At 36.2% G+C, this 12,437-nt stretch overlaps 1 protein-coding gene across 1 annotated transcript in view; it reads left to right on the top strand.

The window, feature by feature from the left end:
- LOC124717070 (3-hydroxyisobutyrate dehydrogenase, mitochondrial) overlaps nt 1–12,437 on the top strand; it is a 65,661-nt gene that overhangs the window by 22,345 nt on the left and 30,879 nt on the right. Inside the window, exons 4-5 of the mRNA XM_047243756.1 lie at nt 5,415–5,536; nt 8,511–8,721. Of these exons, the coding sequence (XP_047099712.1) occupies nt 5,415–5,536; nt 8,511–8,721 (333 nt within the window). The remainder of the gene's footprint in view (nt 1–5,414; nt 5,537–8,510; nt 8,722–12,437) is intronic.

The following is a 12,437-nucleotide window of genomic DNA, read 5'->3' as shown; positions in this document are numbered from 1 at the left end:
TATTAGAGTACTACACATCTTCAAAGTTTGATGCACAGTTGAGTTTGCAAAACATTCTAAATGAAGACTTACACTGACAAAAGTCTGTGGATAGTAATATCCACATGTACAGATGTTAGTAGTATTACATGTACAAGGTATAAAAGGGCACTGCATTGGTGGAGCTGTCGTTTGTACTCAGGTGATTCATGTGAAAAGATTTCTGACATTGTTATGGTCACATAAAGGGAATTGACAGATTTGAATACAGAATGGTAGTTGGAACTAGACACACGAGACATTCCATTTTGAAAATCATTAGGGATTTCAATATTCTGAGATCCACAGTGTGCCAAGGAGAATACTGCACTTCAGGCATTATCTCTCCTCACAGACAACACAGCGTCCAACAGCCTGCACTTAATGACTGAGAGCAGTGGTGTTTGTGTAGAGTTGTCAGTGCCAACAGATAAGTAACTCTGTGTGAAATAACCATAGAAATCAATGTGGGACATGTGACGAATGCATCCATTAGGGCAGTGTGGTGAAATTTGGCATTAATGGGCTATGGCAGCAGATGGCTGACATGAGTGCCTTTGATAAAAGCATGACATAACCTGCAGTGCCTCCCTCGGCTCAATATCATATCAGTTGGACCCTAGATGACTGGTAATTTTTGACCTGTCAGATGAGTCCCACTTTTAGTTGGTAAGGCCTGCATTTTCAATGACTTGCTGAGTCCATCCACATTGAGTTTTTGTACTATGCTTGGCAAAAGGAAGTACAAGTACGACACGATATTGTGAGGTATCCAGTGACTTTTGTCACCTCAGTGTAACGCAAAGGTTGGCCAACAACATTTCGTAATGGACATAGACTCTTTGAAGAAATTAAAACTATGTTCATCTGTGAGTCTTCTTTAATTTCTGAGTGGGATAAAAGGGATATTATGGTAGGTTTCAGCTGATGGTGAAGATTGTTGTAACTTGTTTTGCAAGTCTGATATGATCATTGGATGAACAGGCACACTGTTGTGGTGAGGCAGATCTCATAGGTGCCAACCTTTGACCACTGCTGTGGGATTCTTTTGAGAAGTTTAAGATGACATATAGTGACTTGCTATTCTGTGGTGTTGGTCTTACTTTGTTCTTTTGCCTGCATTTCTTACTTTCTCCAGTTCTGTTCAGTAACTTTCACTGTGGAATATTCACATACGTGAGAATCACCTCCATGATTTAGTGATTCTCACTACAGAGACAGAGGTCACAGTCTTATTCCTAGTTACCACCTTGGATTTCTTTATATTTAAAGATCTGTAACAGTTCCACTCAGTCCCATGAAGCCAATTGAGAAGTTATTTGATTAAATAGGCAGCAAAATTGATATACAAACCATTGAAGAAGTATAAAATCACAAGGGTTTGCACCAGGCAGATATCCATAGAATATTTATTTATCTTGTACTCATGATGTTACAGTCCCGTCTTGTCATCAATTAAACTGGCATATACTGATTTTTAGCTTCGAAAATAACAGCAAGTAAGCATCTCTTGGCAGATTTCTGAAAATTCAGCCTTCTGGTGATGTTTTAGGTAATACAGTATGTATAAATTGCAAATTTCCTGATTTGAGGATTCAGAGTAACGACTCAGAGATGGTTGCCCAAAAGTGCACTGAATGTGCTGGTAGATGCAACAAAGACACTATTAAATCATTATCTAAAGACACTCTTTCTCCAGTACCAACTAAACACTGTAATTGACTTACATCTTCAAGAGAATTTCCTTGTTACCTGACCTGAACCAACCAAAGAATATGGCATGCAAGGGGAATAATCTCAAATGCAATGGGTCAAGACATGTACACTCAAACCAAATTTGTAAAAAAAGAAAACCTCTCAAAACTTTCAGTGTGGTCCTCAGATGCAAACTCTGAAACCTTGTTTTCTAAAAAGAGAAACATGATAATTTTGATCTTTAAGTTGTGCTCCAATAACTACAAATTTTTGTATGCTTATTTCAGATTGCTCGACAGAAATATATTTCAGAAGCATTTTCAGTGGTAAGGATCTTTAAACAGCCTTTGCTGTTCTCCATTCCACGTAGTTTGCAGATGTGAGATGCATGCATGTGTACCTTGAGAAACTATTCATACAATGCTAAACCTTTAATTCTCAGCTTTGAATGTACTATTTGTGTCTTCATATCATTCTCCTTAATAATAATAATAATAATAATAATAATAATAGAAGAGCTATTTAGACCTAATCACAAAATTTAATGTCACGCTGATAATAAATGAAATAATGCATGAAAGCTTATTAAATAACAACTTTAACAATAATTTTTCTGTTTTTCTTTGATGTGAGACTTCACAGGCAAGTGTTTCAGTCTAATCATGGAACAGTGATAATCAGTGCTCATTTCCTTAACATTTTTAATTGAAATGTCACTTCAATAGAGACTAATGGCATTTCTTTAGGAAAGTAAAAATAGTATTAAATTATGTAACAGACTAGCATGCCTGTACTTAACCTTCAGGAGGCAAAAGTCAGTACTGCTGATAGACAGATATGAAACCTTAAGAAACTGTCCTAGCTTTTAGAACTATACATTGGGGAGGAAAGAGAGATAGGATGCGTATGATTAAAAGGTGTCAGAGAGAGAGAGAGAGAGAGAGAGAGAGAGAGAGTAGTGCATTTCAGTACAGATGTGATGACAGAATAAGTAATGATGGATGTAGAATTAGAAGCAGAAAGGGCTTTTTTTTTTTGGTGGGGATGGAGTAGGGGATGGGGAACAAACAAAGAAAGAGAGTTGGGAGGGGGGGGGGGCATTGTATGTTAATGGGGGTTATATCCAGGAGGGTTTGATAATGCAAGAATATGTTAGAAAGTGTAACTTATTAATTCTTTCATAAGTATGAAATATTAACAGTTTGAAGTGTGTTATATTCCAATAATGCAAATGTTCAGCACATTATAATCTTTTTTAATACTTATCTGATTAATGTTGTTGCAGTCATTCAATTTTTATAGCTTATTGCTAAACAGCTTCCTCAGGTTTTTTGAGTTCAGTGTTATATTTTCATTTATCATATTAAACAATGGAAAGTTCAGGTTGGAATATCAACAATTATGAGAAGGATAGGTTGCCAGTCACTGTAAAGACAGCATGTTGAGTTGCAGACAGGCACAATGAAAAGACTGTTACACGCTGAGCTTTTGGCCATGTTACACACTGAGTTTCTGGTGAACCTGTTCTTCGGAAAAGAAAGGAAAACAGACCACATTTGCACAAGCAGGCACACCTCATGCACACATGACTGCTATCTCCGGCTGCTCAGGCCAGACTGCAACTATTGCACTGAATAAAAGCACCGATCCTGAGTGGGGCAGGGAAGGGGGAGGAGTAACAGGGTACAGGTTGTGGGAGGGTCAGTGTGGTGTGTGCCTGCTTGTGTGAATATGTGTGTGTTCTCCTTTCATTTCTGAAGAAGGCTTTGGCCGAAAGCTCAGTTTGTAACAGTATTTTCATTATACCTGTCTGCAACTCAATGAGTCATCATTATGGTGAATAGCAATCTATCCTTTTCATATATCATGTTAGTCGGATATTCCAGAATCAGATAACAAGCTTAGTCTTCATTAAAATTTTCAACAATACTTGCAACTAAACTCCATCAAAATCATTTCACAATTCTGTCTTCCAACTGACTTCTAGATACAAAACACAACACTGTACAAAATTGTGCATTTGTCAGATATGGAATGACGAACAGAGATGTTACAGATCAGTTGTATTAAAAACAGTAAATATTTATCGTTAACACAATCGATTTATGAAAACATTTTTGATTATAATAAGATTGTTTTAAAATGTGACCACATCAAAAAACAAGTTAACAAAATTTCTGCTTTGGTTTTTAAATAAAATTATAAAATTTTAAAAAAAAAATTACTTGGATGCTACAGAATTGGCAGTGGGCAGTGGACATGGGTCAAATGTAAACAGTGTACAAGGTTTTGTAAGCTGATCTACTGATGATATTGTAAGGCTTATCAGTGATGTAGGTGGAACAAGTGATGGATGGTGAGTACAAAGGGTGAATTTTACAGCAGGGGACCTCGGGATAGAGATAATGGTATGGGAATGCCATATGTTTTGAAAGGAAGTTATGGAGATTAAGAGGATGTCAGAAGATGACAACAGGTGGTGTAGAGGAGGTATCAGAGAGAGAAGCTCTCATTTTAAGATTCAACTTGAGAAAGGAAAGGCTATGACTTTCTCAGATCAGCCTGCCTCGGAGCCCATTACACAACAGAATCACTAAACTGTTATGGTGTATTTGGGTAGAGAGTTGTTCCACTACAACATGTTAGTTTACAAGTTTGTTTCAGATTTTGTCACTAGGCTTTTGTAAATATGGTCCTGAGCCGCTGCAGAGCTGTAATACCATTAATGCTTTTTTGCATTTGGGGCACTACTGAAGTATGTTTGTAAAGTTATGGTGAAGGAACAACTCACAAGATGGCACTGCACAACAGAAATTATGATGTTGAGGTGAAAGACCTTAACAACTTAAGTATAAGAAGATTGTAAAATAATAAGTTAATTTAAATATTCCAAATTTATAGAACTGAAGGTAGATGGAGGGCTGTTACTAACAGTCAAGTATGAAAGCTCGTTTCTTTTGTATATTTTTGGTCTATTGTATCATATACTGGGACAACTCCTGCATAAAAAAAGATATTTATAGCACACATAAGAAATATCAGAACAATCTGCTGCATCAGTCTGTGCACATTCTGGAAATTGCTGTTAAAGTGTCATCGGATTGTAATTCTGCCATTTCAGTTTGTTATACATTCCCTCATGAGATCTTTGGTTGTTAATATAGATTTCAAAAGGAATTGCAGCTGTTGCTTGATGAAAAATCAGATGAAGAAAACATTGGCATATGGATAAAATTTTTCTAATTAGTCTACAAAAACTATCACAGTATTCTGTAAATTTTGTTCCAATAGGTTATCATCAAAATTAAAAATTTATAAGGTTCAGAATTGTAAATACTAATTGAAAGACTTCCTTGTAGCACAGTTGTTTTATTCTGCATGAGAGTTCTTCACAATAATTTAGAGCCTTTCACTATACTGTAGCAATCATATGTATACAGTATTGCAAATCAGTTGCTTTTATCTCCTAATCAACATTCTGTAGCCTGTATCTGTATTGTCTTGTTCTATAACTTAGTCTCATTGATTCATGGGCATGAATAAAATAACCTACTGGCAATAGGATGAAGGGAAACAGCCATCATGTAGGATTGAACAAAGGACTACAAAAGCGTAGGCTAGCAATGGAAGACACATTTTCTTCAGTTCATGTTGATCATTAACTTCTTACTAATGCTTGTATTTTTTAACATCTTATTCAGATCTGTCAGCAGAGACACATTTCTGATAGACTGCAGCACCATTGACAGAGATTTATCTGTAGAGCTGTCTGAGGAAGCTTCAAAAAGAGGCTGTTTGCAGTTTGATGCCCCAGTATCTGGAGGTAAGCAGCTTTGTGTGTCATGTACAAACTTCACATTTCTCAGTTTCTTCCTGTTTTACAAATTTGACACGTAATTTGATACTTGTAAAGCTATAGTTGTTGAATAGATAACAGTGGCAATGCAGAACACACACAAAGAGATCAAATCCTATTAATTACTTTTGTAACTCTCCTAAATTAGTGGATATTTGCTACAGTGCATGTGTGAATGTATTATGGATATGCTCAACATGCAGAGCAAGAGACACACTAAACTAACAGCAGAAGTACCCCCATTATTGACTTGTCTATGTTTTGTCCTTGATCCTGTTTGTACAAGATTCACCTCATACATCTGTTCTTAATAAAGTGCTTTGAGCATCCATGGAAGTGAATTCTTGCCTGAATTACACTTAAGAGTCCATTAAATATTTTAACCAAATATGCAATAGAAACAATTTTCACTCAGAGATATGTTTAACACAACCAACATTCTACTGTCCAGAAACATCTTTTTAATTTACGCCCCTGTTTACCGTATCTTCTAAGGTCTGACAAGTTTGATATGTATCTGTTGTTATTGCTGCCTTCAGTCCAAAGACCATTTTGATGCAACAGTCAATACTGATCTCTCTTGTGCAAATCATTTCATCTCTGCAAAACTATTATAACCTATATCAATTTGAGCCTTCTAACTATATTCAAGCCTTGGTCTTCATTTGCAGTTTTAACCCCCCCCCCCCCCCCCCATTTACTGCCCCCCTTTCACACACACACACACACACACACACACACACACACACACACACACACACACACACACACACACAGAGGGGGAGAGATATATATATATATATATATATATATATATATATATATATATATATATATAGTACACACACTCTTCCATCCCTCACCAAATAATTGACAATTCCTTAATGCCTCAGGATGTTTCCTGTCAACCAAATCCTTCTTTAGTCAAATTGCCTTATAAATTTCTTTTCTCAACCTCCTCATTGGTTTTTTGATATACCCACCTAATCTTTAGCATTATTCTGTTGCATAACATTTGGAAAGCTTATATGCTTTTCTTCTCCAAATTATATATGGTCCACATTTCTTTTCTTTACAGGATTACATTCCATGCAAATATCTTCAGGAAAGATTTCCTGATACTCAATTTTATATTCCATGTTAAGAGAGTTTTATTTTTCATAAATGTTTTTCATACCACTGCCAATGTGCATTTTATATCCTCTCCACATTAGCCATCATAAGTTATTTTGATCTCCAAATAGCAAAAGTCTCTACTACCATTAGTGTCTCATTTCCTATCTATTCCGCTCAGCATCATCTGATTAATTCAACTATATTCCATTACCCTCATTTTACATTTATTGATGTTCATCTTATAATCTCTTTTCAAGACACTGTCCATTCTATTCAACTTTTCTTTTCTGTCTCTACTAGAATTACAGTGTCATCAGCAAAATGCAAAGTGTTTATTTATTCTCTGTGAACTTCAATTTCCTTTCCAAATTTCTCCTTGATTTTCTTTACCGCTTGCTCAGCGTGAAGATTAAATAAGCCTGAGGATAGGCTACAACCCTGCCTTATTCCTTTTTTTTAACTACTGCTTCCTTTTCATGTCATTATACTCATAACTGCAGTCTGTTTCCCTTAGTAGATGTAAATAATATTTCGCTCCATGTATTTTACCCCTGCTACCATAAAAATTTCAAAGAGCGCAGTCCAATTGACATTGTCAAAAGCTTTCTCTGTACTACAAATGCTATAAACAGAGATATACCTTTCTGTAACCTATCTTCAACTAATCTCACCCAAGTTCAATTTCTACAAGTTTTTTCATTCATACATAAAAAATTTTGACAGTATTTTGCAACAGTGAGTTATTAAATAAATGAAATTGTCATATTCACACCTGTCAGACAGAGATCATGGCTTGAAGACTACAAGCAGATTCAAATGATTGTTGGTTGCAGTAGTTATGCAGAGATGAAAGACTTGCACAGACTTCTGCAGAGCAATGTCAAAAAAGTCTTTGGACTGAAGACCATTAATACAAGAAGTTTGAATAGAGTACACAAGTATAATAATAGTTTATTATAATATTATCTCATTCCTCATCCATGTGTATTCTCTTCCTGTTAGGATATACGAAATGTAATGCGTGAATTAATGAAAGCAAGTTTGTAAGATAGCTCAAACTGTTATAACCATGGTGTAGTATGAAGATGGAAGTAGACATGTTGGCTGCATAAGCAGTTGTGAATAAATGCATGCATGTAATCAACTAGGACAGTTCGGCTAAAATTGTGCATTTCTTCATTACCTGTATCTCTTCTTTGACCCTGGGTTCAGTGGGGCTTTGCTATTTCATTTCTCAATAGCCTCATTTTATCTAAACTTGTGTTATCTTTTTCAGTGTACAGAACCTCTGTATTTGAAAACTACTGGTTCATACATATTTAATATTTGAGCTATCATAATTGCTAATTGAAGTGGTCTTTTTTAAATATGTATGTTTGTTGTGTCTTTTTCTCTTTTTTTGATGACTTTATGAGGAGTGGTTGACAAACTACTCTGAAATCTATCATCAAACATGGATCTGTGACTCTTTTCTCCAACATTCATGGCTGTATTTTCTACTGTTGTATTTGTGACACGCCAAATCTCCTCTTGTCCCTTGATTCTGTAGGAAATATTTTTCTGCAATTATTTTTCCTAAATTACTTTGTACCACACTTTGTCTGCAATTCACTACAAATCAACTTGTTGCTAATACTCAAGGGTTTCTCAAGCAAGCATATTTCATCAGTGTTAATTCTGATTCCTCTGTTTTTATTCATCTACAGGCTGTAACTGTAAGAAATTGCTACTACCTTCAGTGCCTAATGTGTGTGTAAGATATAACTTACCTGTTAGTGAAATCATCCAATTTATTTCATACAATATCAAACATCCTTCATTATAGGTGTGGTTGCAGCAAAAGAAGGAAAGTTAACTTTCATGGTTGGTGGCCCAGACAAATATTTTGAAACTGTTAAAGATCTTCTGTTGCACATGGGTTCACGTGCTGTCCATTGTGGTCCTGCAGGTTCAGGACAAACAGTTAAAATGTGTAATAATATGTTGCTGGCAATAAGTATGATTGGTACTGCAGAAGCAATGAATCTTGGCATAAGGTCAGTAGCTTCACTATTTTCTTTAAACTTTGTTTTCTTAACTGTAATCTACTGCAGCACTATTAATCATCATCTAATCTCAGATTATCAGTTAAATAAAAAATAGATTTTATTCTGTTTTACGAACTCAATGTATCTCCATTTCCAACTGGACTTATTCTGCATTGTTGTTGGAGAAAGACTTAAAAGCATAAGCATTGTGTATCTTCTGAGTGAATTACATACGAAACATGTCACCTTCATAAGTAAGAAAGTACTTTTGGCTGTCACACATTGAGAAACATGAGGAAAATAGAGTATAAAAAGTAAACAAATTATGTTGCAAATTATTTATTTATTAAAGTCTCCCCTGACCTGGGATTCTGGATGACTTTTCCAAACTCTCTCCCATTTCCTAAACCTCACCAGTCCTTTTCCATCATCTCTCTGCCTTTCCCTTCAGTGCTTCTGCCAGGAGGAGGGGCCACCAGCTCTGAAAGCTTGCACATCTACTTACCTTTTATATACGCTTTCTCCTTCTGTTGTTTGGTGAGTATATCTTTTATCCATCCAGTTACATTATATTTTCAATATATGAATATTGTGCGAGATAAAGGAAGTGAAATGAAAGAAAAAAATTATCTGATAAACTAATATTTTTCAAATCTGATTTCCAAATGGCTTCAGCAAGAAAGAATGTATAGGATGACCCAAAAGTCCGTTAACCTTTCAAAATGAACTAATTCACTGAATAATGTAGGTAGAGAGATAAAACTTGACACTTGCAACTGAAATGCCATGGTGTATATTGAAACCAAAAAGGCTGCAAAAACTCGCCAACAGATGACACTGGATGGCAGGAAGCTGCTTTTCAAACTGTCAGAGTGACAGGTGTGAGATAACCAATATGCTACAGAATCACACCATCCACAGCCTGTCTGATCAGCACTTGCTGGAAGGTACGACTTTTATGCAGGATGGTGCTCCATCCCATATTGCTACACGTGAGAAAGATCTGTTGTGCACATCGCTTGGTGAGGATCATGCACTTAGATGCCACTTCTGTCATGCTTGGCCTCCCAGGCCTTTGGACCTCAATCCATGTGATTAATGGTTCTGGGGTTTATCTGATGTCTTAAGTGTACCACAATTGTCCAACCTCATTAAGAATGCTGGAAAACAACATCTGACAGCAATTTCTCACCATACCTACTGATATGCTGTAACATGCTGGTAACATCATTGTCCCTTGCCTACAGGTATTGTTGATGAATGACTACCAGCATTTTGAGCATTTGTTATAAAGAACATCATCTTTGCTAAAAAAATCTGTTGTTATGATATTGGGTTGGTGGATAGTGTTTTCCCATAAGTTTAATAAACACAACAGATACACATAACAGAGACTTTAGTCATCAATAATATATTCTCCTTCACTATTTCTGACAGTCTGCCAATGCTGGGGTAACTTTTCAATTCTGTGACTGTAGAAATAACGGTGTTTTAAGTTGAACTTGTCAAGCCATGATCAGAACACATTTTCATCCAGAAAGGAAGTCCCTTCAAGGTTATTAAATAGAGAGTGGAAAAGATGATAAGCGGAGGGCACAAGAGCAGGTGAATAAGTTGGATGTGGAATGACTTCCCAACTCAACTCCTTTATTGTATTTTTTTGCTGTCTACCAGAATGTGGGTGGGCATTATCATGGAATGGGCATTATCATGGAATAGTATCACTTCATGCAGTGTTCCTGGTTGTTGTTCTTGGATTTTGTCTGCAAAACATCTCAGCAATGGAGGTTACACCTCAGGGAAGCTATTAATAGAGCACCACACTGTTGCTGTTCCACCAGATGTGTAACATATCTTTTGTGGATGTGCACTTGTCTTTGTATGGGGAATTGCTTCTTTGTTTGGGCTTAGTCATTTCTTTCTTTTCTGTAAGTTACCATTTTTCTTCACCAGTAACAATACAGGATAGAAATGGTCAGTGTTGTTCATGAGCCAGTTGACAGTGAGCAAGCAGAGATGCACATATAACCATCTGCTGATTTTTATGATTTTGGCTTGGAGTGTGCAGTATATATACACCTGATTTTTGAACCTTCTCCATTGCATGCAAATGTCAAATGGTGGTGGAATGATCACAATTCATCACAGTTGCCAGTTTTCAGGTACACTGACATGGAACATTGTGGATTGATGCATTTAAACAATCCTAATCAAACCCTGAATGTCTTCCACAACCTGCAGAGTCACTAATGTCAAAACATTTTTTTGCCATGCTCTGTCCAGTGGCCCATTAACGACACAAGTGTTTTGGCTGCTCCCACTGCTGTCACTCCTCTATTGAACTGAAACAAAAGAATATGTGTTGCAAATGGTCCAATTTCTCCACTTGGCGCTCCATGTTCTAGTGTCCGCATCTCCACTCACTTTTTCCAAATGACAAAATGTAGACTCAAATAACTACAGTGAACTATGAATAAAAAATGATAATCAATAAATTAACTCATAGCAACTGGAATAACATTATGCAAAACAAAAAAATGCTACAAAGTTATGCTCCAGTCTAATAATGATTGCTTTTGTGTCATATAAAGCACCATCTGTTACTTATTTTGTGCACTTTTTTGTTTTAATAACACCCTATTTCATTCCAAACATGTTTTGTTTCAATTTGTGTCTCACTACCTACATTACTGTGTGAAACATTGAATTTTCTAATGTTAACGGACTTCTGGGTCACCCTGTTTTCATTGAACTCCTAACAAGTAAAATAATATCCATTAACAGTGATAAACATCTAATTATATTGCATAGTGTTAAGAAAGGTGGAAACTAACACAATTGAAAACTGCTTATTATTTCAAAAATTGTTACCATAATTGTTGATACATTTATCCCACTGTGAGACAAGACAGTTAGTGCTTCATGGAAAAATGTTTGTGGTTGCTCACAAACCCATGTTTGTACCCAAGTCTGCAACTCTTCAGTCAAAGCAAATCAAAGGCCATGAATGTCTTTCTTCAGGACTCCAAAATTATGGAAATTGCATGAGGGGATGTCGGGACTGTAAGGAAGACGTATAAGGGCTCTCCAGTGAAATTTCTGCAGCGTAGTTGAAACAGTCTTGGCAGCATGTCAGCAGGCATTATCCTGCAACAGAATGATGCTGTTCATCAATCCACTGCTCACCGACTTTCTGGAACATGGCATCACAATTAACACACAGCAGTAGTGCCAATTGCTGCATATGCTATTCCTATTTTTGGAGCCCTGAAGTAAGACAGCCATAGCTGTCAATTTGCTTCAGTTGCAGAGATACACATCTGGATACAATCATGGTTCTGAAAGCAACCACAAACATTTTTCTGTGAAGCCATTGACAGTATTGTTTCACAGTTGGACAAATATATTAACAGTTATAGTGATTTCTTTTGAAATACTAAACAGTTTACTTACTTTTTTCCATGTGTCTCATTTTCATTTGACTGCCTCTTACATGAGGAACAATAATGGACCTAAGATTGAACATTGAGCAAACCCATATGTGATTTCCAGAAGAATTGCTCCTGATTACATTGGTTGAATTACTATGTACAACTTTCTGCATTCTTTTGGTTAGATATGGCATTATCCATTGGTTGGTTACACCATCATTACCATAAAACTGCAGTATATCTTAGCAGAATAGTGTAATTCACAGAGTGAAATGCCTTAAACAGGTCGCAGAA

This window comes from Schistocerca piceifrons, chromosome 1 (assembly GCF_021461385.2).
Source record: "Schistocerca piceifrons isolate TAMUIC-IGC-003096 chromosome 1, iqSchPice1.1, whole genome shotgun sequence".
NCBI classification, from domain to species: Eukaryota; Metazoa; Arthropoda; class Insecta; order Orthoptera; family Acrididae; genus Schistocerca; species Schistocerca piceifrons.
Note: the sequence above shows the minus strand (reverse complement) of the source record. Positions and strands in the feature narration are given on the sequence as shown.